Source organism: Battus philenor, unplaced genomic scaffold, assembly GCF_028537555.1.
Source record: "Battus philenor isolate CCGP_79_NKW_IND1 unplaced genomic scaffold, ilBatPhil1.0.hap1 SCAF_1, whole genome shotgun sequence".
NCBI classification, from domain to species: Eukaryota; Metazoa; Arthropoda; class Insecta; order Lepidoptera; family Papilionidae; genus Battus; species Battus philenor.
Genome location: NW_027181661.1, coordinates 7,791,594 through 7,816,002, shown reverse-complemented (window position 1 = coordinate 7,816,002; position 24,409 = coordinate 7,791,594). Strand labels below are relative to the sequence as shown.

The 24,409-nt window shown below is 34.3% G+C and overlaps 1 protein-coding gene across 1 annotated transcript in view; it reads right to left on the bottom strand.

Moving 5' to 3' along the window:
* The window catches only part of LanA (laminin subunit alpha), a 50,934-nt gene that overhangs the window by 13,754 nt on the left and 12,771 nt on the right, over positions 1-24,409 (bottom strand). The window contains exons 7-40 of the mRNA XM_068764172.1: positions 23,698-23,907; positions 23,025-23,218; positions 22,269-22,344; positions 21,547-21,684; positions 20,631-20,742; positions 19,936-20,111; positions 19,596-19,772; positions 18,664-18,786; positions 18,106-18,264; positions 17,231-17,484; positions 16,741-16,877; positions 16,235-16,373; positions 15,427-15,615; positions 14,947-15,315; positions 14,697-14,849; positions 13,875-14,049; positions 13,627-13,787; positions 12,334-12,493; positions 10,462-10,695; positions 9,695-9,857; positions 8,407-8,569; positions 7,653-7,775; positions 7,394-7,571; positions 5,894-6,197; positions 5,399-5,651; positions 4,500-4,627; positions 3,703-3,827; positions 2,756-2,929; positions 2,314-2,515; positions 1,744-1,823; positions 1,156-1,264; positions 952-1,066; positions 704-865; positions 8-227 (exon numbers count right to left, since the gene is read on the bottom strand). Of these exons, the coding sequence (XP_068620273.1) occupies positions 8-227; positions 704-865; positions 952-1,066; positions 1,156-1,264; positions 1,744-1,823; positions 2,314-2,515; positions 2,756-2,929; positions 3,703-3,827; positions 4,500-4,627; positions 5,399-5,651; positions 5,894-6,197; positions 7,394-7,571; positions 7,653-7,775; positions 8,407-8,569; positions 9,695-9,857; positions 10,462-10,695; positions 12,334-12,493; positions 13,627-13,787; positions 13,875-14,049; positions 14,697-14,849; positions 14,947-15,315; positions 15,427-15,615; positions 16,235-16,373; positions 16,741-16,877; positions 17,231-17,484; positions 18,106-18,264; positions 18,664-18,786; positions 19,596-19,772; positions 19,936-20,111; positions 20,631-20,742; positions 21,547-21,684; positions 22,269-22,344; positions 23,025-23,218; positions 23,698-23,907 (5,835 nt within the window). The remainder of the gene's footprint in view (positions 1-7; positions 228-703; positions 866-951; positions 1,067-1,155; positions 1,265-1,743; positions 1,824-2,313; positions 2,516-2,755; positions 2,930-3,702; positions 3,828-4,499; positions 4,628-5,398; positions 5,652-5,893; positions 6,198-7,393; positions 7,572-7,652; positions 7,776-8,406; positions 8,570-9,694; positions 9,858-10,461; positions 10,696-12,333; positions 12,494-13,626; positions 13,788-13,874; positions 14,050-14,696; positions 14,850-14,946; positions 15,316-15,426; positions 15,616-16,234; positions 16,374-16,740; positions 16,878-17,230; positions 17,485-18,105; positions 18,265-18,663; positions 18,787-19,595; positions 19,773-19,935; positions 20,112-20,630; positions 20,743-21,546; positions 21,685-22,268; positions 22,345-23,024; positions 23,219-23,697; positions 23,908-24,409) is intronic.

Below are 24,409 nucleotides of genomic sequence, written 5' to 3'. Positions count from 1 at the left end.
ATCTTACCGGAGATCTGGCTTTTGATTTCCTGAGCTTCAGCTAGAGCGCTGTCAACTTTTGGTTGCTGACTGAGTTCTAAGCCAGTTGCAAGATCACGGACGTGAGTGACGACCTCTTTAGCTTTCTGACTGTTATCCCGAGTTGAGGCCAGCACTTTGTCTGCATCCGCGGCTAAGTAAGCAGCTCTTCCAATTTGATTATCGCTGTCAGTGGCAGCAAATTCCGCCTGTTAAACAGATATTGCTTGAATAAATCAATCGTAATGGTGATAGACATTGGCCTCGCTCATAGCTTTTCAATAAGAAAGGTAGAAAGTAGTCTGTATCCAGAGTTCTCCGACGAACTTGACAAGGTATCCACGGTATATGCTGGGCTCGCTGGTTCGTGACTTCCACTCCAGAAACTTAAGATCCAAGGCGGCCATTAGTTCTTTATGCTACAATGCCTACACACAGGTACTTAGACCTGTCAATCTGTTGGGCTATGTAGTTTACTTTCGTTCGTCTACGGATTTCTTCAGTAACGAATCGATCTCATAGAGAAATTTCTATCATTGTTTTCTCCATGGCTTGTTGAGCGACAGCGAATTTGCCAATGACAATTAATTATATCCCGTTTTAATAGAAGTTTTTTTTTAATCAATTGATCTGTAAGCAAAAACTTTAACATCAATTCTGGAATAAATATGTATATTTCACTTACGGATCTTAATAAATTCTTTGCGCTTGTCTCCAATGATTTTACAGCAGAAGTAACCTCGCCTAAGTCAATGTTACGCAGTTCTGTTATCCTGGGTTTCAGCTGCTCAGTTTGGTTCGAAATATAATTTAATCGTTGAGTAGTGAAAAATGAATCCGCCTTATCCTGTAAGCATACAGCAGTAAAGTTTAAATTTTGGTCTAACGTTTTGTTAATAAGATTTATAGATTCGCATTTTCACAAATATTTACCTGAAATTCTAGAGTCTCATTGGAGAGCATGGAACTTAAATCTTCGATGGAGAAGATCAACGCGTCGGTGCAGGAATCGCATTCCAAGCAGCCTTCGTGGGGAATCAGCACCCATCTGTAAACAATCAATTTTATTAAATAACAAGCACTTTTAAGTAAATTCATTTAATTATTATTTTTATTAAGAATAAACATTTTTATCACCTTTCAGGGCAACGGTCACATTTCTCTCCGATAACGCCAGGGAGACATTCGCATTGACCAGTCGCATTACACGTGAATCCAAGTGAATAACCAGTGTTGCAGTTGCAATCTGAAATATACAAAAAAAATGAATTTTTGTACATTTCTCGTCGAATTAATAATATGTCGCCTTAATCAACTGCTAAAGAGACTCTTTTAGAAATGAAAGGTAAAATATTAGGATGCCATATAGTCGATATATATACGTACGGTAGATTGGTCCATGCGTACGATATTACAATGCAATTCCATGTAATGCTTCTAAATTTTAATGTAATTTTTAGAATTTTTTAATATAAAAACACTTAAAAGTCTTTAATAAGTATAAAGGATTTTAGTGAGATTGGAAATCAATTGAACAACAAGGCAAACCATCCGGGTTGCCTTTGAGGTATTCTATTATAAAGGAGCTCAATATTATTGTAGTTTCTTTCAAATTAAGCTCTTCTGGCATTCGTAACATGGTGTATTCTGATCTATTCAGCATGGTATAGAAGTTAGCTTAAATGTAAATTCTGTGTGTTAAATAAAGCATTGCCTAATACTTACGATCGCATCCATCCTTTGTGTAGTTCCAATAGCCGGCTGCGCACTGGTCACAATGTTTACCCGTTACTCCTTTAGCACATCTGAAAATGTATAATGATAATCGTGGTAATCGTGTTTGTCATTAGATAGTTTTTTTTTATGTATCCACATTTGAATAAAAATATGAAAACAAGTTTTTTAATATTTTGTGTTCGATGATATTAACATTACCCATGTCTGAAAAAAAAGATCTGGGTGAAAGCGTCTTGGAATGCGGGTCGAAATACGCTATTGCATCTTTGTATATTATCGGATAGCAATAACTCGGCTCCCTTTATTATGTATGACATCTTTTGCTGAGGCAGTTGAAACTAATCACATTAAAGAACACCCGCCGAGGTGAACTAAGTTCGGTACGCCTATTCCTTTGAAATAAATAAAGAATCGAGACTAGGTTGCCACGAATAGTTTTCCTCTAAATTTATTTACAGTAAACTGGTCTAGGAAAATGCCAATGTCAGCGACCAAACGACATTTATGAACAAAAAAAACTTGGCGTTTGTGTTGTCGAAAGTGTTTGTATTAACTAACCGACATTGTCCAGTATTGTCGTCACATTGTGAGGATTCTGAAGCGAGTGCGCATGCGCATGGTGTGCAACCCTGCCCACTGCTGAGACCCCAGTGGTCAGGCGCACAGCGGTCGCACTTCTCTCCTATCACTCCAGGCCGACACACGCACGTACCAGTTGTAGGATCACATCTTTCCATACCAAACTCGTCGCAGACGCACGCTGAGGATAGAATAAATTTTCTCTACTTTATTAAAATTAACCTAGAGTGTTTTATCAATGAAAACCGCATCATCTCGTTACAGGATACTGTTTTAATTTTAAGACATTTGAATAGTTCAAGCTTTTGAAAGATCAATTATATCAAGTTTAGTAATGATTACTTGGCAAAATTATTGATATTTGGGAACTGGGCGTTGGTCTGTTTAACGTTATTAACGTAATATTATTTAAATTTTTTACCTGTGCAGTTTTTAGAAAAGATGGCGTCTCCGAAGAAACCTGGGGCGCATAAGTTGCACGCTGCACCGGCAGTGTTGTTGACGCATTTGAGACAATCACCGGTGATGCTGTCGCATGAGCTAGGGTCCTCCACGTTTATGTTTCCAGAACAGTTACATGGCTTGCAGTAATCGCCTGGATCAAAATAATTGATAATTAATAAATTGTATTCATTTTAATGTGTTACTGTGGATTGTTCTGATCCTAACTCGATATGCTGCGATTTTAATTAAGTAAGATGAATTTATCTATCTTTTACCTATGTACAGGTTGATCCATTATAGGTGTAAAGGCTTTAAAGGAGTGAACGTATAACTTATTTTCGTCATAAATTATAAATAGCGTAATTGTAACATAGAAAACCCGTTGTTTAAATTGGGATTACTGCTAAATAAAATTAATTATCGTTTTCTTTTTATTTCCGCAAATTTTTACTGCCAGAAGTTATTCTCCTGTCATTACTATAGATTTTCAGATTAGTAAATTTACACAAGTTGATATTGAGGTGAAAACAGGTGGCTTTAAAGCTTTTTTACAAATTGGTTATACAAATATTTCCAACTGCGTACTTCATAACGATTTCTCTGGAAACATAAGATTTGGGAACTTGGTAGCAATTTTTTCATTCCATTTGCCAGGAAGAGATCAGCTAAGAACGGATATCAAAATAGTATAACTAAATAGATTTTTTATAAAATTACGTTTTTGAGACAAATTAATAAACCTTTAACATTGAACATTTTTATTTAAAAATGTAAACAGTTTATGCTAACTAGTGTTCGGTGTAATTTTTAGTTTTAACTTTTTTTTTTTAAATAACTGTTTATTAAACACAAGTTATTATAATACCATGTAGTGGTAATAATTAATGATGATAATGAATGAATAGAAATATTCAAATAGCTTACCAATAACTTCAGGAACGCCATAATAGCCGGCTGCACAGTATTCACAGCGAGCACCTCCATAACCGGGTTTGCAAATGCAAGAAATGAGAGAACCGTTCGCCCTCAAGTCGCAGCCGATAGCGAAGCTACGAAAATATTATTTGTTTTAATATAAGTTGAATTTATCTCATACCTATGTAAATAGAAAATTTATTTAGTTTAGGATATCATATCATAATTTATCAAAGGTTAAAATTTTAATTCAAGTAAAACATTTGTCAATAAATGTTAATAGAATCTGGATATGATTTCAATAGATTTTGAATTGAGAATTTGTTTAAAGGTCTTGATCACCGTGACCGAAAAGTAATGTCGCTTTCTTAAGTTAAATTCACACGGCGACGTTTTAACGAGTGTTTATTTCTAATCAACAATGTATTCACCTTTGTTATCAACAACCTTTTGCCATTTAGTATACAATTTTTCAATATCGGTAAAAATCAATCGGTTTTTCTGTAAAAATATGTGTCGACAGAAACGACATTATTTTCCGGTGACTCTAATATACTACATTGACCCGTCGCAGTAGTGTTTAGGCACTGACTTCAATAATTCAAATATTAACGTCGCCTCCATTATTAATACGAAAGCTATGAATTTTACGGTCTTTCCTCACAATATTTCAGCCAGCCCAGATAGGCTCCCCACGACAATTTTTCAATAAGAACGGTAGCAAATTTCCGGCGACCCTAACAAACTTATACATACATATTTTGTTAGTCGTTAATGATACGTATTATGTTTAATAATTAACTTACTTATTAGACGGGTAAGGCATTGGACAGGCGCATATGAGACAATCGTGAGGCGTTCCTACTGTAGCATCTCCATGGTAGCCAGGAATACATTGCTCGCAATGATCACCCATAGTGTTATCCGTACAGCCCTTGAAAAATTAGGTATTAATAATAATGTTCATGAACTATAGATATATTTTATACGTATTAAAAAGGATGGATGGAAAAAATAGACGGTTAAAGATATAGTGGGCTACCTACCCACAGGTCCGATCAAGTCAAATTATTAACTGGACTCTCCATTATTACCGCGCTTAGGAAAACAGAGATAAGATATTATTTAAGGAGTTTGTCATTGATTTCAACGAGGCGTTTCAAGCAAAAAAAAAAGTAAGAAGAAGTCGATGATAGACATCGAGTCGATTGATATAATGTATTCGTTGACTTATTTACGGAATCTGTTCTCTGTATCAAACTAAGCGTGTTGAATTCGTGTTTGTTATAAAATGTGACTGTCGTGGACTATTTAAGATTTGCTATAGTAAAACATTTAGTAACACCGCATTGTAATCTGCTACAAAGGACAACTATCAAAAGATTTTGAAAACCATTCGCGTATTTTTATCTTAGGGTTTCATCTCATCATTACAGCTGTAAAGCGTCTTTAACTGAACATAGACCTCTAAAGATATCCAACAGAACCTATTGGAAGCATGCATTTCGCACCAGCGTCGTTCGAAGACCTTAACAAGCCCGTCTTTCTGTCTTGTTAATGGACATCCTGAGCTGCGCTTCATGATACTGTTTTAAAATAGTTTAATATTATGTATCAATTAATATTGTCTGAAAGTATTCATTAATTTCTTTTCCTTCAGATGAAAAGAATGTACGGAAGAATGAAAAAAGTATTGTACACTTACAAGGCAAATACCAGTGTTGACGTCACATTCGTTTGAATGTCCGTTGCATTGACAAGGTACACAGAACCCAGCGTGAGGACCTGAGCTTAGCCTATAGTAGCCCTCTGCGCATTGTTCGCAAGATAAACCACGGTATGCTTTCGGACATTGACAATCCTCTACAGACGACGCCATTCTGCTCTCAGCATAGTCGTCGACGGATCTCCCTTCATTGTATTCTTCTACGGCGATATCCAAACTCACACTCATTAATCTATGAAATTAAATAAAGAAGTTAAATTTATTATTTTCGTAATTCGATTTGTAGTTATTTTTAATTGTAGTTTCTAGCCATGAGAATAAAGATAACATACAAATATTGTAGTGAATTCTACTACTTAGCTTACAAACTATGACAAGATAGTCCCACAATTAACTACCATATTCTGATAAGTTACATTAAAATATATACAGCTTGTTGTTTATATAAAAAATATTTTACAGTTATTTAAATACCTTGTTGTTACAGCCTCATTCCAGTATGTAGCTCGGATATAAATACTAGTGACATTAATGAGGGTATTCATAAATTGATCTCTGGTTACCGCTGACCCATCGAGATTAGTGAATTCATCTTCACTTATTCTGACACTGTGTCTCCAGTCAACTAAAGACGGTGGTTGCTCTACGCTATTGTGTACTATATATCCGTTCGCGCCTCCAATGATGACATCAGCTTCTATTACAGGAAAACCTTCTTCCCTCATCGTGTAGAAAATGGTGTACGACAGGTATCCTCCATAGGACGTGAGACGTTGTCCTGAAATAAATATTCATATATTCTTTATAAACGCCACGAAAATTTTATTATATAGACATTTATTTATCAATTTTAAATTAATACGACATGCTATAGTTGTTAGCATATGCTTTACTCTCAAAAAGTCTACGGGTTTTCTTTGTCGCCTTTTGTGAGATCTGCAGAATCATCTTTGTATCACTGCGGCTCAATTGACGTTGGCCTAGAATCTTGCCTATGGGAAGATCCGGAGTTCTTCACCAAAGTGCGCACAATAACTCTTATGTTTTAAAACACTCGACAGTCAAGTCTGGTGTATCTTAAAAGTTCTAGGTCTAGGACTTGTAAGCGCTGTACCCATTAATATAATAATTACCGCTTATTGTGATTAACATCATAATAATATCATATATCATTTTGAATACCATTGAGTTTTCAAAAAAAGAAGTTAGAATTACGTTTCGATTTTCAGCAAAAATGTACAAAAATCCACAGGAGAGACTTTACATGATAGAATATCAAAAAAGGCACCATTCATCGGCTATTATAATATATGATATTTTTCTTTCTTTATAGAGGATTTTCTTTCATTCGGATATGCACAAGATCTGCATCGCATTCGGATCTGCACAATTCTCTTGGCCACGTGCGTTGGAGTTACGAATGTATAGACAAGGTTAGATTCCCTACTCAGTAAGTCTCTTAGGTAAGTGCTACGCTGGTAAAGGTCATATTCAGCTGAAAACGTGTCTAGTCCAGATCTTCACGAGGCACAGGGGATTCTCTGAGTACCTGCATATGTTTAAACTTAAGGAGAGTCCCTCGTGTATCTGTGACCCAGAAGTAGACTAGACCGTGGTGCAACTTATCGCCGGCTTTTCTGCGTTTGGAGGAATCCGCCTTAATTTCAAAGGTCAATGGGGAAAAAGGCAGAGAGTGTCGCCTCCTTCATGGGCGACGATAACCTGCGCCCATTATTCCCAGAGTTCAGCAAAAAAGTGGTCCAGATTGTTATAGAAAGAAATAAGACTCGGAAGTAGAAATTGGCAAACTTGCATGTCGGGAGATTAAATTAAATAAGGCATAAAGAGAGAATAATGTAAAATGATTGTGATTATGAGAAAGGGGTTTAATTCAAAATAAAATAAACAAAATAAGTCAATAATCTGTGATAAACAACGTAAAGAACTGTGATGTAAAAATATATTTTAACTTACCGAGGTAATATTCAGGAGCTCCGAAATAAACTATTTTTGGATTGTTTTCATCGCTGCTGATGAGTTCGGCACCAATAACCGTCTCATTTAAAACGGTTGGAGCAATAGTATAGGGATATATGTTTAGTGTTCTATTCACCTCAATGTTAACTAGATACCAATCGCTCATTGTTCGAATCTGTTAAGAGAAACATTGATGTATTACAACGTGATTTGTTTATTAAAGAATTTTAAGAATATTTTGTTAAATAGGTATTACCTCTGCCCAACTTAAATAAGAGCTTGCGCATCTTGTGGTTTTACCGAAACAATAACATTTGGTACAGCCATCTGGATTATCTGGTTGTAGATTGAAGTATTCGTCTTTACAAGTATCACAAGCCTGGAAGTAAAAAAATTTTTCAACCGAATCAGATTTATATATAAAATTTAATATTCCCAATATATATACATATAAAACTACTTTTTAGACGCGTCTTTAAACATGTTTAAATAAAAAGAACATTTTGAATTCATTGATTTCCGAAACGGCAAAATGGGACTTCGTTTTTATAAACGCTTATATTGATTAAAAGAGGAAATGTTAACAGAAATCTAATATACAGATTGATGTATGTGTAATAAACTAAGTGCTTTAATCTAAATGTTTATTGAATTTTTGTTAAAAAGCACTTAGATAAGTTAGTAAAACTTGAGCATTTGTAAGTTATGAGTATTAAACTCAACTACTAACTACTGCGCAAAAGCCAGTGTAGTTTGTAGTCTCGCTCCTAAAAGCAAGTATAGTTATCTGGCCTGCACGTTTATTCTAATTTCGGAATATAATTGACATAAAAGCAGTTTCTGCTATACAATAAATAATCATGTTTAGGTGTAAATTAGAATTAGACAGTGAAGCATTAGTCTTCTTTTCTATTAAAACCTCAATTCACGTAACACATAATATCTAATTATAATTTTACTACGGTTTGCAGATAAGAATGTAAAAAAAAATTATAAAGTCTATTACGTACCTGCCCTCTGACATGTTTTTTACAGTAACACTGAGCAGTATTTTGATCGCAGACGTCTTCTGTAGTACCATACTGGTTGCAAGAGCATTCTAAACAGTCCGGGAAGGCGTAATGTCCTGGCACGCAGTGATCACAAGTACGTCCAATTACATTTTCTTTGCAGCTAAAACAACAAATATTACTTTAAAGTAGTGCCTTCTGAAGAATTCATTGAAATGCTTGTCCAGGTTGAGTCCACAAAACTCGTTTTTAGGGAGCGGCCGCCCGTTATCGAAACACGAACAGCGTGGGCGAATCGAGGTTTGATCCTGATCCCTACTTGGCTCGCCTGTAGTCCACGCTACCATCCCAAGGCGCATATATACAACATCAACACTACTCAGCTCTACTCGGGTAGAGCGCTTTACTACATGTGAACGACTTCATGCAACTCGTACGTGCTCGTCTAGCTTTGTTTGTTTTTAAGTTCACGAACACTTACACTCCGTGAACTCAGTTCCGATGAAGCTCTAAAAGCCCTTATGGTAACAGCAATAACATCCACCGAGAATAGGCCTGGCTAAGTAAGTCCTTAAACCTCGGCGCTTATTTCTAATATTGCTAGATATAGGCCACTTGACATCCAAAAGAACCTGTCCGAAGCGGCCGTCTGTCCACACTGTGGGTCACGTCCTGCGCTGCACTTGCCGGTCCGTGTCTCCACTCCAGAAAATTAAGAGCGCAACGGCCAATATGCAATGTGTGCAATGTGGACCGTTTACTGCCATTTCAACTATATCATATACTTTTGTTCCTCTATGAACCTTCTCATTTGTGATTCGATCACGTAGAGAAATCCCCAGCATAGCTTGTTGAGGGTCAGTGACAACGAGGCCCTAAATGAGAGACCACTTTCAATCGAACTTTTATAAGTTAAGAAAGGGACAGATGGTTTTGTGAGCTTCACCTTTTTTTAGAAATTAATTAGATCTTTTAATAAAAGTATTAAAAATGATTTGTTTTTTTTTAAACCTCTACATAAAATTTAATGATTAAAAATAGATCGAACTGTAAATCATCTGGTGAACGTAATAGTAATATCTTCGCTAAACGATATAACTTTATAGATTCCGATTAAAAGAAAGGTATAAAAAGGTAACTTCAACATAGAGTTATTACTATATATAATGTTTAAATAGACGAGAGCTGCGCATCACATTGCAGTGAGATGAAAAATCAATATTATGGTCTCCAAAATGGTTTAAGCAAAAACGTATCTATTACAAATTCATTTAAAGACCAAACTTACTCGCAGTTACCACTGTCGGCTTCGCATTGTAGCTGGTTGCCGATTACACCCAACGGATTACAATTACAATCATCGCATCCCCGTTGAACGTCGAAATTAAAGGTGTACGGCTTACACCGATCGCAGTTGTCGCCTTCAACGTTTTTCGGGCAGATACATTGTCCTAAAACAGGTATCGATTTTTTAATGGGAGGCCTGTTTCTAGAAATTTCGGCGAGGTGAACATTACGCCGCCTGTTCATTCAGGGAGAAGTTTTAGGCGAACATTTCATGAACGAAACAATTTTTGAAATATTTATGCTCTATTTATATCTATTTCATATTTTACGAGTAAATTAATCCAGTGGCAATGGCATTTTGTAAAAAATGTATTTATATCGCATTGCCTCCAAATTGAAGATACTTTTTATTTTATTACTATATTAAAGTCTATATTAAAAAATTCGCGCCGTCAGCCAGAAATTCACATTTTTTGATTCTTCATAAAAACATATATAATTGTGAAATAATTAATTAAATAGGGAACCATTATGCAAACACGCAGCGATAATTTTTTTCTAGTTTCAAATTATTTTTTAAATTTTTTAGAAACAAAAATAGCATCAACATTTTTAAAGTATTTTTTGAGCGATGTGCCTACACGACTGCAAATATATTTATTTTCATAAATTATCGAAATTCGCTGGGCGTTATGATTTTTTAAAGGTACTTCCTTGACTAAGATAAATGTGTGGAGAATGACAAATCTTTGCAAAGCTATTACTTACCGTTGTCATCGCAAATAGCTGTTAATGGACAATTGCAGGGCTTGCAATTAGGGAATCCATAGAAACCCGTTTTGCAAGCGCTGCAGGTTCGTCCGATCACGTTGGGCTTGCAGGGACATTGTCCACCGAAGGTATTGCATTCTAGCTCCGTCGAACCCATGAAGTCGCACAAACAGCTTAGCGCACCGCTGTTGTATTCCGCGGTAATCGAAAACATAGCATCGCGGCAGAAACCTATCGATGAGAGAAATTGAAAATAACTTTGATAAATAATGTAAAGTAAATGAAACGAATTTGAAATATATTAATGATTTAATGATGAATATATATGAAGAGCTCAAAACGTTTCCCATTTAAGTTTTGAGTGAGATTTATATGGTTTAGTATAGAGCGAAACGCTCCGTCCACTCTCTAGAGCGGGCGGAACGAGACGCATCTTTTTGAGAGCAAAATCCGTAGATATTAGATTTCCGAACAGTGAAGTTCGTGCGAATATATGCGCACGCAACACGACAACCTGCGTGCGCACCTCTCTGCGTTCTCTCGCCTTATTTACCGAGTTCATACACAAGTATTAGTTTATAGTAGTCATATGTAATGCTTGACCAACATTAGACACAATATTTAGTAAGATTTAAGCTTGTATTTAATGTTCATTTACAAACTATAATCACAATGTTCCCTTTCTGATTACGTTATCTAGTTCACGGACCCTTCCGCTCCGTGAACTCAGCACCGCTGAAGCTGTAAAAGCCTTAGGGCTAACAGCATTAACATCTTCAGAAACAATACATGATTACGTTAAGACAAGAGATATGTCTTACGTCCGTTAACAAGAGACTATATGGACGAAGTAAGCAAGTACTCGAAGGGACAAAAACTCTCATATTAGTTACCGATACAACTCATCTTTCATTAATATATTAAATGGCATTTCAGAAATGTCATTATTTATGCAAATTATGTTTAACAAAAGGTATTGACGAAGCCTCTTGTTTTATACAGCATATTTCCAAGACTTTAAGTTAAAACAAACGAGAATGCTATAAATGTCTATTGAAACTATCATATTAAGATACGATAATGTTTATAAAAGTAAACACCTAACAGGGGACATATACGTGCAAATACTTCCATTAATTTCTTCTTATAATTCTCTGTTTGTTAAAATTTTATATTAAGGAATCAATACATAAATTATGGAGGTCGTCTTTAATATCCACGGCACAATTCTAAACTAATGAAGATATATGATAACATTTGTATTATATTGTATTTTTATTTATCATATCTATAGTATTGTATATACGTCTCTATCAACGAATAGGAAACAATATTTAATATGTTAAATAATAAGATATTATATTTATAAAAAAACGTTTTCATAAAAGGTGTTGATTGAATAATTTATTTATCGCAATATTTATTCATATTATTTATTGCTTTCTCTTAGGATTGATTTATATATTAGTCACTTGTGTAGGTGGTGAGAAAAGTACCAGGAGAGCATAATTAGATAGAAACTAGAATCGAATTGCGCGCCCTCTGTTATGGCATTCTTCAACGTAAAATATATGACTACGATGGTTCAATATGCGGCCCGATCTGAGAAGAGTTAGCAAAGACCGATTCTTTTTGGTGATATCTTGCATCATGATTCGCTTTTACGCTTATAAATTTTTCAAATTTGCTTCATGATATTTCATAAGCATAGCTTATTTCTTTGTCATTATTTAAATATTTTTCCTATAGATCGGAAATGGTAAAAACATTTTAATTAATGTTGCTATAAAACATAATTAATAATTATCCGTTTAAAACAATATATATAGTATATAAGAAGTATATGGAATGAGAAAAATCTGTACTTACCGGTTTCGTTAGGATTTATGTAGTAGTGGTTCATCGCACATTTTTCAATAAACTCTCTAGAATAGTCTAAAGTGTTTGCCTCCTTTACTGCAGTATCAATGTAGTCCGGTTTCGCTATGACCAAAACGTAATCCAGCCAAGCGCCTTTGGTTTTATTACCCTAATTAAAATTAAATAAATATTAGTTACTACAATCACAAATCGCCATAATCTTTATGTCAGCCGATAGATGGTCGCTGCAAGGTACAAGTCTCCAATAAAGATCGGTACAATGACCCGTTTTGTGCTGCTCGCATTCAGCGACTTCCTGCGCCCTTGACTATGTCTTACTTCCACCTAACACGCCGCGTCTATTACTTTCGGCGCAAATGATGAAATATCATTAATGTAAAAATTTAATTTGTTCTTAGACCTAAGAGTATCTTACACAGGCTCTCTATAACACCCTATGTAATTTTCAATATTTATTATTAATCAATGTCTTTTTTCTTATCATACTGGCAAGAGACATAAAATAACGCTGTTCCAACCTCATGTTTGTATGTCGAGATAAACATAGCATTATAGTGATCCGAGAATTGTAGCTTTTTGACAATTAAAGATGAGTTTACAAATGTCTACTTTTTATATCAAAACGTACAAGTTCATTTTCACCCGATTCGCTGTCAGTTTTGAGTTTTTATCTTATCCATGTCTATGACATACATTTTATGTTTCGAACTCTACAACATGTTTGAAATTATTTTTTCACTCGATACTATTTTAGACCGTTTTGATTCAGCAATTGTCAAATTTTAGTTGACTTAATCTTTTTGTTCTTTTTAGCCATTTATTTCTTTTATTTGAACTCATACTCGTGTTACGACATGGAGTGTAAGATGTAAAGAGAGATAAGTAACAAAACAAAAGTAACCGCTATAGCTTAGCGGATTTGCAATTAGTAGGGGCAGTGTTCGCACGTCACATAGCGTGCAAATCTGATGGCCGCTAAGACTTATGATTTATTTTATCTATGGTTCTGAAGTGGAGACCTTGTACCCTCGAGAGGGTCGGAAGGTGCTGGCGACAGGCGCTCCCTACCATTTCAATTGGCTAAATCTACCATATTCCCAGCTGTAGTTGTCCTACAGCTAATAATGACAAAGATTTAGAATATTTTTATGAGTTACAGAGTTTCTATATATTTCACATGTCTATGTTTGAAGAAACTCACTGAATATTACGTCAAATTTGATGATTCACCAAATTGTGTACTATTTTAGTATCCATACTACACATAATTAAAGCAATTACCTTGAATAAAAGTGTGAAGTTTTCATTAACAGAGAATTGTGTATTTCCATTAGCCAAAGTAATAAGTGCTCTGCAACCGGAATTCGATGGACAATGTTCTATTGGTAGCGATGCGTCGTATTTTTGGTCATCCGTAGTGACAGTTATCTCTACGTTGCTTTCTGTGGTACAATCAAATTTGCGTTTGAGACAGAGCTTTCAAGAACGTGTCTATTAATATCAACAGATATAATAAAAAATAACCTTACCAGGGTTATTTGGTTGGAAGTAATGTAAGACGAATAGATAATCTCCCGGCGTAGGTACTTTTGATTCAATTTTTATTGGCTCCGAATTTGCATTAAGATAAACAACGTTTGTTGAATTATCGAGAATTGATGGCCTAGTGTCTCGACTTCCACCTGTACCTGATTCTATTTCTACCTATAAAGAAATATTAGTAATTTATTTAAAAAAATTGAATCAATTTTATATATATATATATATATATTGTAATAATGTAGACAACATTGAAAAGGGATATACACTAATGTAAAACAAAACAGTTAGTTGGTAGTAGTTACAATAAAAAAATAGGAATAGAGTACCAATTACTTTTTAAATTTTTATCTATACAAATCAAATTTGTAAAGGCGAGGTGATAAAGATATCCTTAAAGAACCTCACTAATTCAAGTAACATCAGAGTGTTCGAAATTCAAGCAAAGACGCTTAGGTCTCAGACACTCTGAAGCCAAAAATATATATGACAGATGATTAGCTGCAAAATATTAAGACGCCTTAGTACTCAGCAAGACGCAGCTTGTAAAAGGGGCTCACTGTTAGGTAAATGTTTATAGATATGTCATTATTTTACGAAATAATAGCTGCCCGCATTTTTATATTCAATGCCCTTTCGATTCTATTTACTGGTGAAATTTCGCAAAATTCTTTCTTATGCGACTTATTCTTGAAAGGAATGTTCCCAGAAAACTTTCAATTAAAAGCCTCTAAGCTTAATAATTCATATCTTGATGAGTATGCACATGGGTGGAAATCTCTTATAGGTAGAAATATATAAAATTAATTTACTTTTTTGGAATCCACTGCTGCTGTAAATACTCCTGGACTGCACTGACCGTCACGTCTCAAACAGAAGGGACGAGGTGTGATATAGTCTAGATGCCATGAGGCTTCAGGAATTGCAACTAAAGATTTTATTCCTGTCAGAGTATCTGTGTCACTCTGTGAATAAAAGAAAATTACTCATCATTTTAGGTATTAAAAATTAAAAAGCAATAAATTTACGTGGGCATAAAAGTATAAAAGGTAAGTTACGTACCTCCAAATAGATGACGTTATTTGGCGCCACGACATTTACGACTAAAATTTTGGATAGATCGTCTGCTATCACCTGTCTGCATGGTGTGGTGTAAGGACAAGAATTAAGATTCACGATCGCACTTGTTTCGGGTCCATCACCAGACTGGAAACGAATGGTGATAATGCCTCTCGGAATATTACCATACGTTTCATTAGACGATTCTACAGTGATACCGGTGATATTTCCATTGCTTGCGACAGGTGTTACATATTCTATAACTAAGATGTACGGGCCGTTAGGATCGATTTTCATGTTGTACTGTAATTCACTTTGATCGTTACTTAATAAGGGAATATCAGTTGCTCCTACATTATACTCTTTCAATTGCTGCAAAAGAGAAAGAAAATGTTAAGACTTCTCTCTAAATTACAGTAAGGTTTCATTAAAATAATAATTTCGAAATTTAATTTCAAAGTTATGAGTATTCTAAAGAATTACCTCAGGATTGTCGACGAATTTCGTAACAGCCGTATCAAGAGTTGTTACGTTAGCTGTTGGTAACCCAACTAGACTGGGATAAGCAAAATGGCGACAGAGATATCGTTCTCCGATGCTACAGGGCTTATCTACCAATTTTGTTAAAACAGTTACTTCGTAGTAAGCTTCAGGTATAAGCACAAAGTAATCCTGAAAAAACGTAAACGGTAAAAATTAAACATTATTTATCAATTTCATCACACTATAAAGTTCAATTAAATACTTGTTATGGATGTCTGAGAATAGAGCTGTCAAAAGCAATTAATACTATTTTATTTTGTGATGTTCAGATGTTTCAGAGAGATGCTTACCTATCAAACATATCTAGACTTGTATCATTCACAATTATCAAAATTATTAAAGCAATTGAACACGTTTCTATAATGCTACAGAAACACTACTCGGGAAAGCGTGGTGTGATGAAGGCCGTGGAAATGAGGCACCAGGGCCGCCGACGCGAGGGTTGACAAATGAGTGACGGAATGGAGTGGCCGATACTCTCCCCGTCTCACCGTGCGCAAATCTAAGGCGCTGCACAGCGGTTTCGGTAGCGCTTTAATAATATATATATATATATATATATATACATATATATATATATATATATATATATATATATGTATATATATATATATATATATAAAGGCAAGGAAAGAAATGGAAATTCCAAATTCTTCTACCAAATAATGTTTAAATAAATTTAACATTGAATTTCGTAAGTATTACTTTTGACTTTCAAAGCAGTAAGATTTCATTTTTATTTACTAACAATCATGACTTCTCTTGTTGTCTTGATGGTGACCGTCCAGTTTCCAGCGTTCATTACGAACGGTGCAGGCGCATTGCCTTTTTCCAGTGTCACAGTTACCAATTGAGGTTGCTCTGTTGGTCTCAGGTAAACGTTAAACCTGTTAATGAAAAATATGTTTTAAAAACAATCCTACTACTGGTATTTGTATATACATTTTTATAATATGTATATAAATTTATATATACATTTTTATAATATAGTGAAAAGTCAAATACTTTGTGCGCAGGTAATTTCCTAAGGAAACTCAAACCTTCTACTCTACACACACAAGTTTTTCCCTCGCTATCTCTACATTGCCTTTTGTGGGTATAATTTGATATATTGATCCGCAAAATGCAGTGTATATTCTGGCCATGTTTTATACCTATTGTAGGTACAGTTCGAAAAGATAGCAGGATATCACATATATCATATAATATGTGTTAGAATTTTATGTAGAAGATATATAGATTGATTCTACTTACGTTTGTTGTGTATCCACTACGCTTTCTGGGGTTATTATTATAGAAGCTGTCACTGGATCACGTAATGGGTTGGCGTATTTAAGCACCATGCGATAAAGAGATGATTTACTTATATGCACTACATTGATTACTTCGTTCTGTGAAATAGATTTAGTAATTAAAAACACTTTTTATATGTACAAAATAATTATTTGTATTCATCTGAGTATTTATGCCTTGAAATATAAAAATTAGGGCTTTTTACTTTGTTTTAAAAAGTACTCATATTTTACAGGTATCATACGTTTTTGAACAGATAGCTTTAAGGTTTTGGAGTGGAGACCAATGACCCGTAAGACTTCCAGGCACAGCTCGGACAGTCAACCTTATTAAAGTCGTTGGAAGACGCTGAATGCAGGCTGATTCAAAAGATCCTATTTGGAATCTATGAGAAAGTTCCATGTCGGGCAGAGGACGTCTTACTGCTGAAAAGATGATGATATTTTTTTACCTGAAGCACGGAAAACACTACATATCCTTTCCAAGAATAACCAGGGAATACTTCTTCCGAGTCCCTGTAACGGACGGGCCCAGATTGCGTGAGTCCTTCCTCAACTTCATATTGGAATTGGTGGAGTGTGGGGAAGTAGTGGGCACGAATTGGTCGATCGCAACGTCGGCCGTCCACTCGCGAATGACATCTGCACTGGCCGGTACTCTTGTCGCAGTTGTTGTCAATAGAACCACCAATATCACAATCGCATTCTACAATATAAAAGTTTAAAAATATGCATAATTTAAATTTGGAACCAATTAATAATAAACCATTGTGTGTGTCAGGAAACTTATAATGTTATTATAATCAAAAGTGTGTTATTTCTTTCTTTAACTTACTTTAAAATTGTAATAATATCATATGCAATGAAATAAGGCTATATCGACAATAGTAATAAATTGTTTATCCTAACACTCGAAAGTTATTAACGTTAACAAAACCTTATTACGTAAAACTGATTGAAATATTTTTATTGTATAGTATTATAAAAACGTGTAATTTATTTTCTTTGATCATATTTTTTTATACCAAGTCCTTTGTTTTATGGATACAATAGACATGAAATTTCAACGGCACGGTATATGGCAAAATACTTTTTCAATGGCTTTCTAACATGTACAAAGCGATTGAAAAAGTGTATTTTTTTAAAAATCAAATTTCTCCACAATATTGTATGAAATTTAGTTGTTAATTGATTGCCCTCGTCATTTTATAGTGCCGTTGCTCGCAAGATTATTTTTAATGTTTAAATTTGAAATTTGTGGCATCAAAACAGAGTAGCAATTTTTCTAAATTGTATTGTTGATGTTGACTTAAGATTGAAAACTAACCAGTACATCCGAACAGATTATTAGTCTCGAGGTTGTAAAAACCGCTTTGGCATTGATCACATTGTGGGCCTCCGACGTTCATCTTACACGTGCATTGTCCAGAGCGAGTGTCACAGGCGCCAAGCCCACCCAGGGTACCCGCCAGGTAGCATTTACATTCTATAAGCAAAAACATCCATTCCATCTTGTTAAGTATTAAATAACAAAACATTTTTACTTAATCCTTTTTTATTAAAATTATTTGTTGAATTTGTTTCAAAAGGCATATTTTTGTAAATAAAAATCCTTTGTGTTCCCATACAAAAGACACATTAAAACATCTGTATCGAGCTGTCGAACATATGACGCCTATCAAGAAAGAAAGGAACGATTTCGTCTCTTATTTTAATGGACGAAATAACCTTTTATTGCCATTAAATAAAGTACATAAATGTACAATACTCTACATCTATGTTGTTATATTTTATTAGTATGAAAACAATTTCTGTTAATTTTTTTATAAAATAAAAATAAGTAAAATTTCATTCGTAAAGAATTACACTCATTACGTCGGATTACCTTCACATCCAAGTGGATTATACTCCTGTAAATTCCAGAACAGGGCTTTGCAATCATTACAAATGCGTCCTTGCACACGATCTTTGCACTGACAAAGCTCCCCGGCCGGTACCGAACCACAACCTGGTAAAAAGTTATAAATTGTAATTAATTTCTACTATTTTCCACGGATGTCCACTGTTGGACGTAAGTTTTCGAGATTGATTCCATAGATAGTTTTCCAACATGACCGGTTGCAAACGGGCTGCATTCAGCGTTTTACAACGACCATAACAGAGCTGGACCATAACCCACATATGATTTTAAATAAAGAACGTCATTTGTTTTTGGATTCCTGTAATTTACTTTTATTCCTTAGCTAATTTCCACTTTTGGAAGTTTATGTCTTAATCGTGCGGATAATATCGAGTAAGAATATATATCAACAACACACATCATCGCAACATCGACTATATAATAATACTGTATGTTTGATCACTGATATTTTATAGTCTTCCGGCATTGAGACTACAGATTGTTAAATATGTTTAGCCTAGACATTTTTGGGAGTGCTAATGCTTGTAGGCTTAGGATTTACCCTTAGGATTCTCGACATTGGCTGTTATATTGTTTCATCAGATTACAAGTTTTAAGGTTACTGAAGTGATCGCTTCATGGAGTAACGGGCCGCGAGGATCAAAGGCGGGAAACCTTGGCTTCAGTTTGTTAATTGCGTGAATCCTTAACGTGTACATTTGAAGGTACTTAATAACCGCAAATCTTGACACGATCAGTTGCTTTAACGTTGATTACTAAACAATAATTATTAGTGATAAAAGACACTATGAAATTAAGAAAATTGTTAATGAAAGACACGCGCAATTCACATGTTAGAAGCCACACTGAATGATAACAATTAAAAGATTTTGTATTAAAAAATAAATAAAAAATACCTGCAAAAGACGCTATAACGCCTCTCGGATCACAATTACATTCTTCACAGGCGGGGTAGTTGTAGAATTGCTCCTTGCACTTGTCACATTTCGCACCGTCGAAGTTTGGTTTGCAATGACAAAGGCCATTGTCGTCGCAGGTTGATCCAATTGAACCAGACACATCACAGTTACACGCTGAAATTGTAAAAACATTGATAACGCTGTCAACAAATTTTGTTCCATTTTGGGAGACGGGCTTTCACCTAAAGAGAGAAAGAGTAACGGTTGGAACATTCTGTGGACCTATTGTGGATACGTGTATGCCACCTGATTTTTTAGCAGTTTCTGTTATACTTACGTAAACATTCGGGGTACTTGTAGTATCCAGGCGAGCATTGATCACATTGCTTGCCTCCGAAGTTGGAAAGACAGTTGCATTTCCCATCAGCAGAGCAGCTTGTAGATGTGGAGCCAGTAGGCGAACAGTTGCATGGCACACAGAGCCGCTCCCGTCCTCTCACCTCCATGTAGTATCTACGCGTATGTGATTATTTTATCAAAAACAATACTTCACATCATCAACGTTTGCCCTACTCTAATCTTCCAGTATTGTTTTGAAATGTCTTCTTTAATTATTTACGCATAATATGAGCTATTTTTGATACTTGTGCTACCATTGTAATATCATTATCATATCGTTTTAGTGTAACTAATTATACTAACAATTGTACCGTAATGTATTAAATGAGTTGTCCTTTGCTCGCTTGGCGAACGTAATAAAGCTCTCAAATCTTTCAGGGGTAGAATTTAGTAAAGTCTGCGTTCTTAGCTGATCTCTACTACACTTTGTTGCACGACTACCACTGCATGTGCGGAAGTGGCTAAATATTGGTCCTTTTCTTACATAGGATGGACTTCCGCAAGGTAACGCCTGATTCCATTAAACAAACAAATTTTTAGTCTCTAACCGTTATGATTCCAAAGTTCTCGTGATAAGTCAATATGTAGGTGGAAACTTTTAATTACATATACAGGTTATGTATGTGACATTACCCTGAAATACATTGATCACAACGGGAACCTCCAAAGCCCACTTTACATATACATTGGCCGTTGACGTCGTCGCAAATACTGGCTTCAGTTCCACTGGTATCGCAATTACAGTCTGAAAAGCAAATAAAATGTATTTAGTAGAGTTACGTGTCAATTTGATACCCTCTATTAGCAGCACTATTTATGTCATATATATATATTTAATTAAATATCATATGATAATATGATATTTAATCTTTGTTCATCATTACTCTTGTCTTCTTTGTCTTATTTTAATTCAACTGTAAGTAGTATTTTTAGATAATTAATAAAATATATAAAGTAACCTATGCATTATATTTTTTATGAAACTGTTGTTTTTGTTTATTACTGGTTATATTTATAGCCTCGTCAATAGCTTTAAGACAAGGCATAAAAAATTATAAAATATTTTAAGATAACATTACACGAGGCGAGTTCTTTCAAAGGTGTCAGTATGACTGTAATAATTAATACGTAACTAAAAATTCAGACCAATTTGTTCGTTTTCAGGTTAATCATTGTAAGTCAGACTAAAAATAAGTAATAGAAAGCAAACAGTATTATTGATTTAAGTATGACTGAATCCGATCATATGATGGGTTTGTAATGTATATAGCAATTGTATTAATAAAATAAAACTGTTTAACGAATAAATTTTCGATTTTTTTGAACGTATACTTAATGGCTTGCATTTTTGAACTGTCGTATTATTAAGGCGGTGGGGTGAATAAGTTTTACGATGCTAAGATTATCTCCAGTTTGCATTATAAAGGATGTGTTAGCCCTGAATTTGCCTATATTTGCATTGTTTTCAACTGATGCGAAAATAAAAGGAGAAAATTATTTAAAACAATAAGAGTGATCCAAAATGTTTTAACATTTTAATAATACTTACGCTTGCATGTAGGATAATTGTAGTAGCCAGCCTCGCATTGATTACATGTCCTTCCGCTGTATTTACTCATGCATGTACAGTTTCCAGTCTCTTTGTCGCATACGTGGGAGACGGATCCCACTGAATTGCACTCGCAATCTATAACAATTTTCTTTTCATTACCTTAACTGTAGAAACTTGGGTCGTTGTGTAAAATTAACACGATTGTCTGTCCATCTTATACGTGAACGACCTATACTTTGCTTAAAAAAAAGTTTATTTTTGCAGCTTATCTCGACAAAGGATTTTAAAGTCATTTAAATCTATTTGTTTTTGGGATACACATGTAAGTAAAATTAATTTTGGCTTATGAGATATGCTAGTAAATGTACTGATAAAATCTATTTATTATTATCATTGAAGCTAGACTAAACATAATATAAGAATACACTAGTATCTCTTATGAATGTCTGTATTAAAGTATTCTTCTGTTACATGTGTTTCTTTAAATCGTAAGAATATTTTCTTATTTAACCACCAAAAAGAGATTGCGTATGTTATTTAGTTAAAAATAACTATTATAATAATTCAAAACTTTGCTTAAAATAATATTATTTTAGACTTAACTCGGGAAATACTTGTAACGAGGTTTAGATCTTTTTTAAAATAATAACTATATGTACATATATAATCGTCCGTTCGCGTGTAAACTCTATGTAAATATGAGGGCGAAAAGTACTTACTTTTACATTCCGGTGAATAGAAACCATCTTGACAGATTTCACATGACTTTCCTGCATAGTTGTACTTGCATGGACACTGTGAGGGAGATTAAATTAAATATATTATTTTCGTAATTTTATGGCTTGAAATTGATAGTTTTATTTAATTTATATACTCGTATTATTTTTAATTTTGGATCATCTATAATTTTCTGGTATCATTTACTGGTGTGTTTAATAGATGATTGATTGATATTAAAGCAAATCTTAAAACTGGCGCATTCGTTAATAACAGATGTGCACGCATTTTCAACACATTTTCATTTAAATTTGGTACAATACAATATTATTCCAATCGAAATTTTAACGAAAAATATAAAAAAATACGGGATGTAAGTAATAGGAATGATACAATAGGAAGTTTTTGTGTGATTTTGGTTGTAGAGATTGGAATGTCATAGAACCTAGAATAATAATGAGCTCCTTGTTAATGACCCTTTTCAAAATAAAATAACACTACGAGGTTTCAAAAAGCATTTCGATCTGTGACCGAGTCGGTGGTCACCTTCATAAATGTCTTTTATTACATATAATAGTAACGTATTGTTACCCAGGTGGCTAAAAAAAATTAACACTGTATTAAGATGTATTACAAATTTATTTTTATGAACAATTGAAATTTATCGACTGATTATTATGTAGCATTACAAGTGACTTTATTGTAAGAGCGTATAGAGTTGTAGACCAAGAAATCAATATTTTTTTAATAATACTTACTAAGCCGTCTGTAGGTGTACAGTTGTCGCCTTCGGTTCCATTAAGATTACAAGTACATGGTTTACAGTTAGGGTAGTCGAAGTAACCGTAGGCACAAGAATCGCAATTGGGTGGGTTGAACTCGGGCCTGCATTCACACCGACCCGTCTCCTCTTCGCAATTACCCGTCGAGTAGTGTAGATCGCAATTACAGGCTATAAATGTTTTATACGTTTTGAAATTTATGACGCATTGTAACTGAGGTTATATTCTGTATCTACAGATTGGTGGATGTGACAGCTTAAAAGGGATGAATGTATAGCTCATTAGATGTCATAGAATGTATGGAAAACAATTTCCAAAATCAATAATTTCAAATATAATAAATACCATAATAATCACATAGTAAGAAAATGCGTAACAATTGTGATTATTACATAATATAATTAATTATTATTAGCGTTATGTTTCTGCAGACTACTACCAGAAGTTATTAGGCCCGTCGCATTCAAAAATTTACTAACGTAACATTTTTCAGAGTAATTTCCTTTCACAAGTAAATTCGAAAGAGATGTTAAAGTTTAATAGATTTTTGCTCACTATTGAATTAAATTGAACCCTTTAAAGCTTTTAAATCTGTTACTGTATTTTGTAAATTAAACATTTGTATACATCCACATTTATGTATACTTACGTTGGCATACATCGATTTCATCCCATCTCTTTCCGTAAGGCCTGTAGTAAGTCGGTTTGCATTTATTACAGTTGATACCCTCGGTGTTATGTTGACAGTTTTGACAAACACCACCGCCTTCGTAGTTGCCGCTGATGTCAAGGGAGAGTCGTTTCTCATCTATCTCTGGGTCGTATACGCATTCGGTGGTATGGTTGTGACAATTGCAGGCTGAAAGTGTATATTGATGTTAGTACTGATTTATTTCATGTGATATTATTTACCTTCCAGCGGGCGCGCCATTAACTTTCAAACGTTTAAATTTATCAATAAATATTGCTTTAGTTGATATTTTACATACCAATACAGCTAAGAAATGGGTGAACTAGGTAATAATTTATGCAAATATAAACAATAAGAGATATGATTTATAAAAGATTATCGATGATTTAAAAATAGTTATGTATCATTCGAAATAATGTTATAATTATGTAACTTGCTAATATCATGCCTAATTGGAATCATTGCAATTAGTGCTATAAAATTATTTGTGTTGTAGATTGTCGGCATGAACTCTACGAGTCTCGGAAGGGAGAGGTAAATCTGAAAAGATCTAGAAAAGGTTTTTACCCCTGATTACTTCTAACAATGCTCACCGCATAAAAATTATTAAGCAACATTACTAACAACATTTAAAATGTATAATAACATATAAAAAAGACTATTTGTTATC